At 52.5% G+C, this 16302-nt stretch overlaps 1 protein-coding gene across 1 annotated transcript; it reads left to right on the forward strand.

The window, feature by feature from the left end:
• The first annotated feature begins 10952 nt into the window (after nt 1-10952).
• Nucleotides 10953-14587, forward strand: LOC120665886 (ruBisCO large subunit-binding protein subunit alpha, chloroplastic-like). The gene is made up of 7 exons (XM_039945602.1): nt 10953-11112; nt 11353-11506; nt 11979-12100; nt 12201-12408; nt 12536-12681; nt 12790-13096; nt 13823-14587. The coding sequence occupies exons 1-7, from the start codon at nt 11059-11061 to the stop codon at nt 14257-14259; spliced, it is 1428 nt and encodes a 475-aa protein (XP_039801536.1). The 5' UTR covers nt 10953-11058; the 3' UTR covers nt 14260-14587.
• The last annotated feature ends 1715 nt before the right edge of the window (nt 14588-16302 follow it).

Raw genomic sequence — 16302 nt, forward strand, 5'->3', positions numbered from 1 at the left:
CCGGGCCCCTAATTACCCGGCTCCAGGTACTAGAGCACTCGTTACAGGGTGGTCGAGTGTGTAGGCTTTGGGTACGGAACTAGCTAAGCGGCTACACAGGGCTCCGGACCACCCCAGGAAACAAGCACCCGCTCTCCAGAGTAGGTCCCTAGGGGTCCGGACCCCTCTCTAGCAGCAAGAGGGTCCAGATCTGTACGGCAGTCCAGCAGCTCAATGCAGATCTTAATTGTAGCAACAAAGAGTAGATGTCCCCGCGGGGGTTAGAAAGGTAAAATCTCGAGAATCAGAATGCGAAATTAAATTTTGGCACAGAGACAGATTTGGGAGAAATTATTTCCTTTGCAATCTTGATGTACATGGCCTTGCGCGATGGATGCCAGAGGCCGGGTTTACGAGGTCGGACCTCTACCGCTCTGAGCCGCGCGTTAGCCGACGACGCGATGGATGCCAGAGGTCGGGTTTATGAGGGTGGCCCCCAACCGCTCTGGGCCGCACGCTAACTCTAACTTATTACAAAGGAAAAGTTTATTTCCCTGCTCTGCCTAGGTGTAAAACTTACGCAGATGTTCTATGTTCCATGGGTTGGGCAGCGGCACTCCATCTTCTGTGGCGAGGCGAACACATCCGGGCTGGCATACCTCTGTAACCTTGAAGGGCCCCTCCCAGCTGGGGGAAAGTTTATGGAGCCCTGCTCGGCTCAGGATCCATCTGAGGACGAGGTCGCCAGCCCAGAGCTCCCTACTGTGCACGAACCGCTGATGATAGCGCTTGAGCGCCTGGTTGTAGCGTGCATTTTGGATTGCTGCTCGCCACCTTCGTTCGTCAACGAAGTCCACGTCGTCACGCCGCAGCTGCTCCTGCATGGATTCGTCAAAAGCCTGGACCCGTGGTGAGCCTAGGTTAATTTCTGGGGGAAGGCATGCTTCAGCCCCATAGACCAGGAAGAACGGAGTCTCCCCGGTGGCTCGGCTGGGTGTGGTCCGGTTGCCCCATAGTACACATGGAAGCTCATCAACCCATTTGGCACCATGCTTTTTCAAGCAGTTGTAGGTGCGGGTCTTGAGTCCCCTGAGGATCTTTGCATTCGCTCTCTCGACCTGCCCATTGCTGCGGGGATGTGCCACGGACGCAAAGCATAGCTAGATGCCGATGTCCTCGCAGTACTCTTGGAAGAGTCTGCTTTTGAATTGGTTCCCGTTGTTCGCGATGATGCGGTTTGGGACGCCAAATCTGCACACAATGGACTTGAGGAATGCGACTGCTGATTTCTTTGTGATATTCACCACAGGGGTAACCTCCAGCCACTTTGTGAACTTGTCGATGGCGACGTAGAGGAACCGGTACCCGCCGACGGCCCGGGGGAATGGCCCCAGGATATCCACACCCCACACAGCGAATGGCCATGAGGGCGGAATCAACTGCAGAGCTTGAGCCGGTGTGTGTATTTGCTTTGCATGGAATTGGCATGCTTTGCAGGACCTTACCAGCTCAGCCGCATCCTGGAGTGCTGTTGGCCAGTAGAAGCCATGCCGAAAGGCCTTGCCAACAAGCGTGCGAGATGATGAATGACTTCCACACTCGCCTCCATGGATCTCCGCGAGCAACTCGCGGTCCTCTCCCTGGGAAATGCACCGCATGAGGACACCATTGGTGCCACGGTGGTAGAGATCCCCTTCTACCACCGCGTAGCGTTTAGCCAATCGGACTATGCGCTCAGCGGACACATCGTCATCAAGGAGGATGTTATCTTTAAGGTAGCCCCGGATCTCGGAGATCCATGCATCGGGAGCTTCCTGAGCAGGTGGGAGTGGCTCTATGAGGTCACCAGGATCCTCAACAGAGCACACAACCCAGGTTTGACACCATAGGTGGGATGCCGCCGGGATTGCTAGCTTCGAGGTGCTGCCTTGATCCCCTTTACCCAGTTCAGCAAGCTGGGCAGTAGGTCCCAGCAGCCGTCTTTCGAAGATGCCCTCGGGCACGGATGCCCAGATAGATGCTCTTGCGGAGAGATCATCTGCTGCTGAGTTGAGTTCGCGGGGAACATGTTGCAGTTCCAGGGCGTCGAAGTCCTTCTCGAGCTTCCTCACGTGCATGAGGTATGCCGCGAGCTGGGGATTGTTGCAGCTGCAGTCCCCTCAGACCTACTTGATGATTAGCTGGGAATCCCCCTTCACCAGAAGCTGCCGGACCCCCAATGAGAGGGCTTGCGTCAGGCCAAAGATCAGAGCTTCGTACTCCGCCATGTTGTTGGTGGCCTTGAACTCAAGGTGCACCATGTACTTCAGCTGATCTCCGGTTGGGTCGATGAGGATCACACCAGCTCCGGCCCACTTCTCGCGGGCGGACCCATCGAAGAAGAGTGTCCAGTGGGGCTCGGTGAAGACTGGTGTCCTGATTTCCGGCTCCGAGGGTCCGGCGTTGATGTCCGGACCCCCAGCATTGCTTGGGGAAGGAGTCCACTCTGCTATGAAATCAGCCAGGATCTGGTTCTTGACTGCATGGCGAGGCTGGAAGTCCAGTTGGAACTCAGCCAGCTCTGCCGCCCACTTGGCGATATTGCCTGTGGCGTTGGAGTTGTGCAGGATCGCTCTTAGCGGGTAAGAGGTCACTACGATAGCTCGGTGTGCCTGAAAGTAGTGGCGCAGTTTCCTGGACGCAATAAGTATCGCATAGATAAGCTTATGCGACTCAAGATACCTGGCCTTCGCCTCGTGGAGGACTTCGCTCACGTAGTAAACTGGCCTTCGGACGGTCCGGACCCTAGTTACCGGGTCCGGCTCGACCTTATCCACCACATCAGGTCCATGGGCCCCCAGCGGTTCTGGGTTCCCACTGGGACGAGGCTCCTCTGGACCCGCTTGTGCGGGGTCTGGACCTTCAAGCTGGGGTGAGGCTGATGGGCCCCCGTATCCAGGGTCCGGCTCACCATCCTTGGCCGGGGAGACCCTGGTGTTCCCCTGGCGAGCTTGCTCCGTCCTTTCGGCGACCAGCACCATGCTGACTGCCTCCGCAGACGCAGCAAGATATAGAAACAACGGCTCACCGGGCTCTGGAGCCACCAATACTGGCAGCGAGGTGAGGTGCTGCTTCAGTTCTTGGAAGGCCTGTTCAGCCTCTTCGGTCCAAGAAAATGGACCGGACCTCCTCAATAGCAATAAAGCCCATCTACTGTTACAAAGGCAGTATGCTTCCTATCCTCTCTAGACATCTGAATCTGGTGGAAACCAGAGTATGCATCTAGGAAAGACAAAAGGTCACACTCGGAGGTGGAGTCCACGATCTGATCGATATGCGGAAGAGGATAGGGGTCTCTAGGACATGCCTTGTTGAGGCTGGTGTAGTCGATGCACATCCGAAGCTTCCCGTTGGCCTTTGGGACGACGACCGGGTTGGCCAACCACTCGGGGTGGTGAACCTCCTCGATGAAGCCAGTGTGTAGGAGCTTGCGGACTTCTTCGCGGATGAAGTTCTGGCGCTCCACGGACTGCTTCCGAGGCTTCTGGCGCACCGGCGTGGTGTCAGGGTAGATCCTCAGATTGTGCTCGATCACTTCCCTGGGAATCCCGGGCATCTGCGACGGTTCCCAGGCGAACACGTCGACATTTGCCCGGAGGAAAGCGATGAGCGCGTCTTCCTATTTCTCCTCCAGGTTCCCCGCAATGCGGGTGGTCCTGGCGGAGTCCGGTCCAATCTGCACCGTCTTCACGGGAACATGGTCCGGATCGGACGGTTGGACCTTGGGAGCCTTTGCAGGTGCCCTGGGTTGCGAGGTGGATGGATCCTCCTCGGAACGTGCTGCTTCTAACGCCAGAGCATGCAGTCTTTCAACTGCAGCGACGGCAGCGGTGCGGTCACCCTGCACAGTGAGGACTCCGGCAGGGGAAGGCATCTTCAAGACCAAATACCCGTAATGAGCAATGGCCCTGAAGCGGTAGAGTGCCGGTCGGCCAATGATGGCGTTGAACAGGAGGTTCACCTCCGCAACATCGAACAGAACGCTCTCTGTGCGGAAGTTCTCCTCGGTCCCAACGTGGCCGGCAATGTGATGCTCCCTAGAGGGAACACCGGATGTGGGCCCACTCCGGAGAATGGGCGAGAGGGAGTCAGCTTGGACTCCGGGATCTGCAGCTGCTTGAATGCTGCATAGCTGATGACGTTGAGGCCAGCCCCACCGTCGATCAGCACGTGGTAGAGCCTTACGTTGGATATGACAGGAGCGGTGACTAGGGGTAGTACACCAGCTCCGGCCATATTCTCCGGGCAGTCGGATGGCCCGAAAGAGATGGTGGTGTTCATCCACCTCTGGTGAGGCGCCGCCTTCGGGACCCCCGGCTTCACCGAAAGGACCTCTCGGCGAAGGGTCTTCACGTCCCGCCGGGAGACAAGCTCCCAGCTCCTGCCGTACATTACATACAGCTTCTTGCGGCGGTCGCCGTTGTTGGAATCGGAGTCGTCGTCGTGGTAGACGCCCTTCAGCTCCCGAGCGGGGGACTGGTACCCCAGCTCCTTCTCCCCAGCAGCGGCTCCGCTGTCGGAGGCCTTCTCCTTGCCAGGCCGCTGGTGAGGAGGGGGTGATCCGTCCTTGGAGGACTGCTCATGCCGCCCACTGACCCGCTTTGCGAGCTTCTGGATCTCGCGGCAGTCAGCGGTGCTGCGGCGAGCGGTGGGATGCACTGGGCATGAACCTCCGCTTCCACCTTGCGGGCGAGGGCATTTGCCATGCGCATTCTGGCCCCCAGCCGCTGCTGCCGCTGCTGGCGCCGCTGCTGGCACTGCTGCTGCAACGACTGGTCCGCCAGAATGCGGTTCCCCACGGCTCTGTTTCTTGTTCTTCTTCTTCTTGCCACCGCCCTGAGCGGTAGCACCGGAGCCACCAGCCTTGGTATCTCTGTCTTGGGGGGCTGAGTGCCATGCACGGCCCTCAGCGGCCCTGGCACACTTGTCTGCCAGGGAGAAAAGCGTAGAAACACTTTCCAACTCGTGCGTCACCAGCTTCTCGAGCATCTTCTCGTCACGCACCCCCTGGCGGAAATTAGTGATAATAGATGCATCAGAGATACGAGGAATGGTACCCCGTACCTTGGTGAAGCGCGAGATGAAGGCCCAGAGTGTCTCTCCGGGTTTTTGCCTCACGGCGTGAAGGTGTGCCTCCACACCATGCTGCTGGTATGCGCTGGCGAAGTTCGCTGTGAACCTCGCACAGAGCTCCTCCCAGGACTGGATCATCCTAGGTGTGAGGTTCATGAGCCAGGTCCGGGCTGGCCCAGACAAGGCTACATGAAAGTAGCTTGCCATGACGGCGCCGTTACCACCAGCCGCTGTCATGGCGGTAACGTACACCTGCAGGAATTCCGATGGGTTAGTGGTACCGTCGTACTTCTCCGGCAGGTGCGGGCGGAACTTGAACGGCCATGCCACGGCGCGGAGGTGCTCCGCCAGTGCAGCACAGCCCACCCCAGCCACCGGTGCGCCTGGCTGTATCCGGGCGTTCACCGGGGGCTTGGGCGCCACCACGTCCAAGTCGGCGTTGAGGTTGCGGCCCTCAATGTTAAGACGGCGCTATCGCGCCCTCTCGACGGAGATGCGGGCATCCTCTCCCGCGCGCCGGCGGTCAAGCTCCGCCCGCAGGTCTTCTGTTCGTGCACCCCTCACGGTGGGGGAGAGCACGGACGCCGACGCACCGCCCTAACGCTGGCGGTAAGGTACCACCGCGTTGCCGGGCGGAGGTCGTTGCCCAGTCTTTGCAGAACTAGGGGAGGCCTGAGCCAGGTGGAGGAGACGATCAATGTCGTCCCTCCACTACCTCAGGGCGTCTGGCGAGGCTGCCTCAGCCGGGGGGTTGCGAAGCAACTCCCTAGCCGCTGCCAGCGCTCCGCCGCTCGCAGCTTGTGAGGGGGCCCTTGATGGGCGCCCTGACTCTTGCCGGCGAGCAGCGCGCGCCGCTGCCGACGGTGGCTGCTCCAGAGGCACAGTTGCCCCTAGAGCAGGAACGCGAGAGGCGTGTGGCGTGGAGGACGCCACACCCTCTGTCATCTCCACATCGTCCACACGAACCATCGACACGAGGAAGAGATGAACTGCGACCAGCTAAAGCTTCCCCTACCTGGCGCGCCAGATGTCGTGGTGCTGCAGACCACAGCCGGGTGGCGGAAGGCACCCGCCCTAGCCCAGAGGGTGTGTACTCGGGGGCTAGCTAGTCCTAGTTCGATCTCCCTCAAGAACACGATGAACACAGCGGGATTAGAGTGGTTCGGGCCGCCGGAGCGTAATACCCTACGTCCACTGTGTGTTGTATTGCCTTCCCGAGAGAGAGAGAGAGAGAGAGAGAGAGAGAGTTCACGAGAGCTTGTGTGTCCGGAGAGCTTATAGTGCGCAGTGAGCGCCTCACTTTTATATCTCAAGGGAGGCGCGTACATGGCTGTTGGGTCCCCGACAGGTGGGCCCAACGATGTAGTATAAAATAACGTACTGTTCATACATTATGGCGTCACAGGCAAAGGAGATCTCTCTCCTGGAATCCCTTGCCTGCTCCTGGAGTCCCTCGTTCATCATGTCCAGGCGCTGTCTTGTCGGGACGATGCCAGATATAGCTAGTGGCGTCGCCTGCCACATAGCTGAACGGGTTGTGTAGTTTGCGGCGTAGGCGGCATGATGGAAAAGTGTCATGCCGTCGTATCCATTTAATGCGGCGGACGGGCTCTGCGCGGGTGTGGCACAGGCGGCTACACTATGTACCTTGGTAATACGCGGTGCACAGTGAGGCCTGACAAAAGCTGTCCCGCGTGCCGCGGCGACAGAGCACGCCTCAACCATCCGCATTAAATGCGGTGGGTGGGCGAGCCTCCTAGCGGAAGACTCGCACACGAGCCCGGGCCCGTGCCTCCGGGACACGTGGCGGCTCCGGACCCCCACGCGGTAAGGGGGGTCCGGATGGACGCATGAGGCCCCAGACCTGTACGGGGGGTCCGAGGCCTCGGCTGTAAGCTCGGAGCTTCCCTTCCTTAGAGGCACATGGCGTCTCCGGACCCATCCCCAGGCGAGGAACGGGTCCGGGGCCGTTGGCCTGGTGATGAAAGAGCCTGACCCGTGGGGCCTGGCTACTCCGTCCTTTGCGCGCAGTTACGGATAACTACGCGGGTCCTGCCTTGCCGCAGTAAGAGTGGGTATCCCTGCTACAGGGTACCGACATACAAGTTGGAGAAGAGCACCGGCAGGCCGGCGCCCCTCCGAACTACTCCTCACCCTCTTGCTACTCTAAGCACTAGCCTAGGCAGTGCCTCGCCTTTGCAATGGAGCACAAGTTCTACATGATGGTGGTGTGTTCAATGGGGGGATCTCCTCCTTCTTATGTAGCCTCTCCAAATGTGGATCCGCGGTTAGACTCGCGAGGTGATACTATGCATGCCCGGGATAGATGTAGGGGAGCCGTGGGAGACTGCTGGAGAAAACTGGGCCCGAATGAGCCCAATAAGGGGTCGGGCGATCCAGGGGTCGGCTGAGCCCAAATGGCACTCCCCTGGGCCTGTCTTCCTCTAGACAGCTGATAGGTGGGCCCTGGTCTTGATCCTTGGGTGCATCTTGCTTGGTACGCCCATTTCGACTAGTTTGTGGGCCCTTCTTCTAAGTGAAACACAGGTGCAAGATATTCCATGCATTTCTTCTGTTGTTCACTTGTGTTTTCATCGTTTTACAGATGTGGGTGCCTGCAAATGATAATTCACCAAAACTCATGGAATTTGATTAGTCATAAGCCCTATAACTAAATTAGGTGATTATTGAACATGAAAAGCTGCAGGAGTTGACAGCTGAATTTAGGACTTAATAGCCATCAACAACACCCCCACACTTAGCCTTTTCTCATCCTCGAGTGAAGGAGAAAGGACTAAGTTGGATGCCACTCCTTGGATGTAACCTGCATACAAGTTATTCCAAGCTTCCTCTAGTCCTGTGAACTTAGAAGTGGCTACCATGCTTTCTTGGGTAATTGAAGAATGGAACAATTCAGACTTCAGGTTCCTAGCGCTTTCCTGCTTCGAAACTTGGGTTTTATATTTTGAAACAAAAGAATAGTCTTGCTCCTCAAATTGTTCTCTCGAATCACTCGTTTTGTTTCAGATCCTCACCAAGGCATAGTTGTTGCCTTCTTTTCTCCTATCATCTACTCAGGCTTATGAGGAGCTCAGGGGAGGAGTAGGGAGGCAATCTTGCTTTGCTTCTGTTGCTAAGTCAAAAACAAGATCCAAGCAGAAACTAGTCAGGTTGGGGCGCTATGGGTGCCCATACAAAAAAGTTGATCTAAAGTAATAATTGGAAACTGTTATTTCTTCATAGCAGCATCGTATTGATATATTGAATCAAATCTAGAACTTACAATAAATAGGTATAGTAGTTTAGAGTCTGAGAGCGCTCTAATTCCAAACTTTTTTACAGAAGTACATATAATTTTTTTAAAAAAAATCACTAGTTTGTAAGTGTGAGTAGGTATAGTTTATGGATTGGCTTATATTAGTTATTAATTTTAGTAGGAAAAAAAGATTAGCAATGAATGAATAATTCAGTTATGTTTTGTGAGTTTGCAATTTGAAAATGAAGTATAAAAATAGTAGAGCTACCACATGTGAACATAGTATACAAAATCTAGTTATTGTTTTTATTTACATAGAATAATTCAATATATTTGTATTTTAAAATAATAGAAGATGCACAATATTTTTTAATAGGATGAAGGGACCCACTCAATAGAACTATAGTCCCACCAACCAACATGTGTAGATCTCGCTTGAATAGTACATGAGACCCACATAAATAGCACATGAGTCCCCCATGAATAGCACATGGGTTCCTCACGTGGACCCCACGCGAACAGTTTGTGGGTCCCACGTGGACCACAGCTTGAATAGTATGTGGGTTCTACATGAATAGTTTGTGGGTCCCACATGGGACCACGACTTACACAGTTGCTCCAAATCTTGGATTTTTAGTATATGTAGTATATATACAGTACTACTGAGTAAGAAATAAATCAACTAACCATTAAATAATGTGGGTTGATGACATTTATGAATTGTTTTGAACTTTGTGGCCCTATCCATGTCATATTTAATGACTAGCTGCTAGGGACTATACACCAATATGACGGGTTTACCAAAAATATTGTGGTTATCTTTATCCTTCAACCGCTATCACTTTTTTCCCTATTCAGTTATTAAGGTAACCGATTTTTTCTAAGACAAAAAAGAATGTTTTCTTTCGCATTTGTACATGCACAAAACTGGTGCTGAACATGAACAAAACAGGTTGAATGTTCTAGAAGCCCCTCAAGGCCTCAACCCATCAGCCTCCAAACCCCATCTCTCTCAGTCTCGCACCTACTCCAGGGGTTTTTTTACATATTTACAACTATTAGGAGAGGCACTCGCTCGTTTAGCACTCTTAAAATGACTCCTACATATTTAGCACTATTGTAGCTGCAGCTCCTACATTTTTACCACTTTGGCTGACATGGCACGCCACAGAGGCATGATACGTTGGCGCACAGTCAGCAGGGTCACGCGAAATGTCCTTCCTACCCCTGACCAGTTCTTTCCCCTCTCCGACAGCTGGGTCCCACAGATCCTCTCACTGTCAGATGGGGTCCATTTGTCAGTTTCATCTTCTACCTTCGATTCATGCCCCCTTCCCTACCCCGCGCACCATCCCAACGGCTGCGGGAAGCTGCGGCCGAGGGCTCGCCGGTGACCGAACCGCCACAGCAGCCGCCAGCGAGGATGTAGAGAAGAAGTCCGCCGTCGGTGCTGCTCCCCGCGCGCGCCCTCCACCGGGGGAGAGGCAGGCCGACCTCAACGGGGAGAGAGAGGGAGGAAGGGAAGGGGGCACGGCGAACCGGCGAGGATGCGGCGGTACCCTTGTGACCGGCGAGGAGGGAGGAGCGCGGCGTAGCCTAGATCTAGGGGCGGAGGGAGGAGGCTGAGCTCGACTCGCGCGGATCCGGCTGCCGCCGTGCTCGCCGGCCACCTTGGCCCCGCCGCGCGTGCCGGCCGCCTCCGCCCCCGCCGCGCGCTCGCCAGCCGCGGAGATCCGCGCGTGGCCGAGCCGGTGGCACGCGCCGCCGGTGCGCGCGCCCGCCGCTGCCCGGATCCGCCCGCGAGGAGGCGCGTCGAGGTGGCCCCGTGCGGAGGAGCTCGAGGAGGCGAAGGGGGTGCGGGAGGAGGGGAAGTGGTGCAGGAGGGGGGAGGGGTGTCGGCGGCGGGGAAGATGACCAGAGGGAGCAGGGGCCGCGCCGCTCCGCCGCCCGCGTGCGCCGCTCTGCCGGTCCGCTGCCGGCGCAGGAGCAGGAGCATGACCAGGAGCGCTGCATCGTGCCCGTTCGCTGCGCCGCGCCCGTTCGCCGCGCCCACCTGCCGAGCTCGCCGAGCTCTGCCCTCCACCAAGCTCGCCGCGTCGTGCCCGTTTGCCGCGCCCGCCCGCCGAGCTCGCCGCGCCACGCTCCGCCCGCCGCGACGCGCTGGTCCGCCTCACCGCGCGCTCCGCTGCCCGCCCCGCCTCGCCGCCACGCCTCCGCGGCCCGCCTCCCAGTGCACCTCCGCTTCGCCGGCGCGTGTCGCCGGGGCTCGGCGACCTCCGCCGCGGGCGCGCGCGAGCGAGCAGGGGAGCGCCTCCACCCCGCAGCGCCACGTGACTGTGAGATGATCTGTGGGACCCAGCTGTCGGAGAGGGAAAAGAGAGGAACTGGTCAGGGTAGGAAGGACATTTCGCATGACCCTGCTGACTGTGCGCCAACGTGTCATGCTTCTGTGGCGTGCCACGTCAGCCAAAGTGGTAAAAATGTAGGAGCTGCAGCTACAACAGTGTTAAATATGTAAGAGTCATTTTAAAAGTGTTAAACGAACGAGTACATCTCCTAATAGTGGTAAATATGTAAAAAACCCTACTCCATCGTATAAAACCGCCACCTCATCTCTAAACCCTGCCTCGCCTCGCCACTCTGCCTCCCAATCCTCCGCCTCGTCCCCCCATCTTATCCTCTCGGCTCGCCCTCAGCTCCTCCGTCTCCCAATGGCCTCCGCCAACGCCATCTCCGCCGCCTCCCTCCTCCGGCCCCTCTCTCAGGTCAGCTCCTCCTCTCCCCCCTTGCGCACAGCTTTCTTGCTTTCCCGGTGTGGCGGTCAATTGTTTCTTGGTTCCTCAATTGCGGTTTCTCCGGCGGCAAGGCCATCTGCGTTGCGGTTCCTCGCCCAATTTGGGGGGTTTTCATGTTTGTTGAACTGTGGACTTTGGTTTCCTGATGAAATTTGTGCTCTCAAGTCTCTCCAATTATGTAATGTAACAATTCTTCTTGGCTGCAAGCAGGGCTGGGCGAGGAGGGCCAGGAACGGCCGGTCGCAGCGGTTCGTTGTCCGTGCCGACGCCAAGGACATCGCCTTCGACCAGAAGTCCAGAGCGGCGCTCCAGGCCGGCGTCGAGAAGCTCGCTAATGCCGTCGGTGTCACCCTCGGGCCCCGAGGTAGCGAACGCCCGCTGCTACAGCTCGCGCCTTCTGTTAGATTCCCTGTATCTTTTCATCTCCACAATTAAGACCTGCATTTTTCATGTTGTATCACGTACTTCATCTTCAAAATTACGCTTGCTGATAGATACTCAATTTTAGTTCATCTCTAGAATTGCAACTTGCATTTACTTCATTATCGAATGCTACAACACTGACTTTTTCGTATAATGCTAGTGCCTTTATTGAATGCTCCATATGTTCATTATCTTTAGTGAATGCTCACAGAATTTTAGTTAATTGCTAATTCTATTCCTTACAAGATAATTATGGTCCTCAGTGCCCTGTTTGGTGTCTCTCTGTTTGTTGCTTTGGATAACGAGCATAGCCTTCTGTAATCATAACACTTTCTTGTGTAATTCAGTGTTAAAAGGAAAATATACAGTACTGTTTAGCTGATGCAATCTGCAACCTTTGGAATGTTTCACAGGAAGGAATGTAGTTCTGGATGAGTATGGCAGCCCCAAAGTTGTAAATGATGGAGTAACTATTGCCCGGGCTATTGAGCTGTATGATCCAATGGAAAATGCTGGTGCAGCACTAATCCGTGAGGTGATTTCATTTTTCTTTCTTTCTTGTACTTAACACGTGGTATCATTGTGTTGTTTGAGAATTCTGAAATCCCATGCTCTCCACTTCTTTGTCATTAAAGGTTGCTAGCAAGACCAATGATTCTGCTGGTGATGGAACTACAACTGCTTCTGTCCTTGCTCGTGAAATTATCAAGCTAGGCCTTCTGAGTGTAACGTCTGGTGCAAACCCTGTGTCACTTAAGAAGGGAATTGACAAAACTGTGCAGGGTCTAATTCAGGAGCTTGAGAATAAGGCCAGACCAGTCAAGGGTGGTGGTGATATCAAAGGTGATTATTGTATTTTAATGTTAGAATGTGTATCATTTATTTTCTTTCACTTCTCATCACCGATAAATAACGAATTGTGTATGTGAAACATAGTTCATGCCTCATTTGGAGCTTTTTGGTTTTACAGCTGTTGCGTCTATCTCTGCTGGCAATGATGAATTCATCGGATCCATGATTGCCGAAGCAATTGACAAAGTGGGCCCTGATGGTGTCCTTTCAATTGAATCTTCATCATCTTTTGAGACTACTGTTGATGTTGAAGAAGGAATGGAGGTTCGTTATAACCCATGACTACTGTTGATGTTGATGTTTGACATAATGTCAAAATGCTATTATGTGTATGTACTATCACAGGTTCTCAAGATTTTTTAAATATTTCAGATTGACCGTGGATATATTTCTCCGCAATTTGTTACCAATCTCGAGAAATCTATTGTGGAGTTTGAGAATGCTAAGGTTCTTATTACTGATCAGAAGATCACAAGCATAAAGGAAATCCTTCCAATTTTGGAGAAGACCACACAGCTGAGAGCCCCACTGTTCATTATCGCTGAGGACATTACTGGTGAAGCTTTGGCAACTCTTGTTGTTAACAAGCTTCGAGGAATCCTTAACGTTGCTGCAATTAAGGCCCCAAGCTTTGGTGAGCGGCGGAAGGCTGTCCTTCAGGACATTGCCATTGTCACAGGTTTGTCTTGCAACCAATGGCAACACTATTTTATCTTAAGTCTTTCGTCACATTGGTACACATTTTCTGTGTTCACTACTGTGGTTGCATTGCATTGTTTTTTACTGATTGAACAAAATTGGGTGAGAGTGCTAGGTGATCACTGTTTGAGAGTGCTAAGTGATCACACCATCAGAGGGCTTCTGTCAGGTGGCATTTCATAGATTCATGGATCAAGAATGCTTAGTGATCACAACATCAGAGAGCTTCAGTCAGTTGGCATTTCATATATTCATACATCATATTTTCATCTGTAATGCTAAACTTTATACAATCATTGGATGCGGAAACATGATGTCACTTAATGGTGTTTGACGTGTGTCTATGATGGAGTTCAAAAGTTGAGCTGCATCTTTTTGTGTCAGAGTTATTTATAATCGTTGGCATACTTGCAAGTTTGTTGAAGTTCATCCCTTTAGGTCCATTAGTCAAGTCGATACCCTGAACCCTACATATTGAATATTTCAACTAGTAGTGTCAGCCTGCCAGAGAAACTATGGTTCTTTGTGTAGACCTGCATCAACTATGATGTTCCTGCTTACTGAACATTATAAGTGCTTCTTGCAAGTGAATGCTGCGATAATTAAGTGTGATTTACTCAAAGATATACACATAAATCTAAGCATCATATATCCTTGGTTATTTATTTCTCAATTTCATTTTGCTATTATGTAATTTCACTTTCAGGTGCAGAGTTCCTAGCAAAAGATCTTGGTTTGTTGGTTGAAAATGCTACAGAGGAACAACTTGGGACAGCAAGGAAAGTCACGATACATCAGACCACAACCACCCTGATAGCAGATGCAGCCAGTAAAGATGAGATCCATTCTACCACATCTTATAATCAATGGAACACCAGATCAACCAGTGAATTAACAAATTCATCATACATTTTAGCCAAAGCTACTTCATATCTACAGAACAAACAACGAACACACTCACCCTCGAGCACAGTCGCACAGGTGACCCCGATGCAGAATCTTCAATGTCGTTCACCGCCGTCGGAGCTTGGGTATGGGCTGGACGACGAGAGGCAGGGGCAAATGGAGGCTGGATGGAAGGGGTTGAGAGGGATACAGGGCCGGCGAGGTGGCGGGCTCGTCGTGGTTGCGGCCGGGTTCTAGCCCGCCAGTAGCGGAGCTAGGGTTCGAGAGGGGGAAATGGAGGCGGGAGAGAGGCAAAGCCCCACTATAAATAGTAGAGGGGGGCTCCAAATGAAGACATCCATCAAGTGCTCAACTTCAAGCCTCCTCTTGTGTTTAGAGTTGTGTTAGCTTAGGGAGTGAGTAGAGGTACTCAGGAGGGGTGCCGGTCTTCGGCGCTCTTCTCCATTTTGTACCTCTATGAGAGTGAGGGAGTAGTTCGGGAGAAGTGCCGGGGTGTCGGCACTCTCAGCTTGTACCTCTACGGATGCTGCTACATTCTTCGGGTTTTATTAAGTATTCGTGGTTCCTATCTCTAGTATTTTACTTGGTATAGTAGATGCTAGTAGTGCTTATAGTTGAGTGAGATCAGTTCTCTTACTCGTGGGTTCGTCACTCTGTATTCATATAGAGTGCTGTAGTTTGCTACGGGACGTCATACGTAGATAGACTGCAGTAGTAATCAGTAGCGTAGGCGTGGTGTCTAGGCTAGGGGTTATCCTTCATTTGCCTTGTATCCCACGGTTTGTTAGAGGTAGGCCATAGGTGGTGACAGCCCTATTGGTCCTTCGTAATCCTCCACGTTCGGATATAGCGTAGAGCTATTGGCCGGAGTCGACTGACAGGCCAGTTGTAAGCCGGTGCCCGAAGCGAGTATTATGCCCGAGAGATCGACCTTTAACTCGGCAGTAGCACTATCTTAGGAATTATCTCTACCCTTCTACCTATCTTGGTGTGTCCTTGGACTGACTAGAATAGAAGAGAGTGCACACACGTTCCCTGTGGATTCGATAACCCTTGGAATACTCTGAGGTGAAAGCTACAACGATATCCGTGCGCTTGCAAATTTATTCGTGATGATAAAATACCCAACAATGGTCATCTTAGATTACTATGGTTCACTTCTTAGGTGATAACAACAGTTGTGGAAGAGGTGTTGCCCTTCTAGGTGTAAGTTTCTTCCTTCCTGGTTCTTGAGCCCTAACTTAAGCATGCCTTGAACCCTTTCTTCAATGCATCCAAGAAAACATAAATCTCTGAAATACTGGTTCAGCTTCCTCAAGATCAAATTTTACAATCATAGTGCTTCCTGGGTTACTCTTCAGTAACTCTAACTGGTAGTCAAAAACTCTACTATACTCTCCCTTAGAAGAGTTATACATTATATCAATTACTATGGCCTTAGGTCTCTTTATCTTTGACATGCTGATATATGCAAAGATATCCTCCTGAATTGTAGACTTCATGTGCAGTAGATTCCTCTGAGGGTTTGCTCTAATCATGTTGTCATACGTGTTAGCTATCCTCGTTGCTATGACTAATTTATTGTCTCTTCTATCTTGATCATCAGTTAAACTTCTTATCTGCCGGCCTTCAACTCTTGCATTTGTTGATAGGAGACAAACCCAAGGACATGTTGGCCAATCAAACTTAGCCCTTACTATGTACCCTTCATCCTTCACAAAGTTTATTACCTTCCTTGCTGCCAAAATCGTTCTTACCAGGTAATTTCATGCCCAAGCAAATAACAGACCTAGACCCTTTTGGCTTGTACCTAGGAAACTCATCATTGTGCCTGACAATATCTCCATCTTCCTCGTTGAAAGACTTCTCTTCAACATAGTGCTACCAGCATAAGGAGTCTCATTGCCATCGTCTATTGCTAGCTTGTCACCATGAGGTACAAGTAACTTTCCAGTGCATTCAATGTCATCCAGATGTGGAATTTGACCCTCCTTGCACTTTCTCTTGTACTCTTTGAATTTTTTTCATAATTCCCTGAGCTTCCTCATCATCCTCAGAACTACTATCATCACCAGGTAAAAAGTCACTATCATCTGAACAACCATCATCAGAATCAACCAATTGGACCATAGTACTTGAACTATCAGCACCCTTCCTTTGCCCTGACAAAACTAACTTCTTGCTACATGTAGCCTTCCCTTCATATGAACTTGCAACATTTGTGCACCCATAAAACTTCCTAACTGAAGCTAAATCTCTTTCATAATCCTTCGTAGAAGA

This window comes from Panicum virgatum, chromosome 3N, assembly GCF_016808335.1.
Source record: "Panicum virgatum strain AP13 chromosome 3N, P.virgatum_v5, whole genome shotgun sequence".
In the NCBI taxonomy this organism is placed as follows: Eukaryota; Viridiplantae; Streptophyta; class Magnoliopsida; order Poales; family Poaceae; genus Panicum; species Panicum virgatum.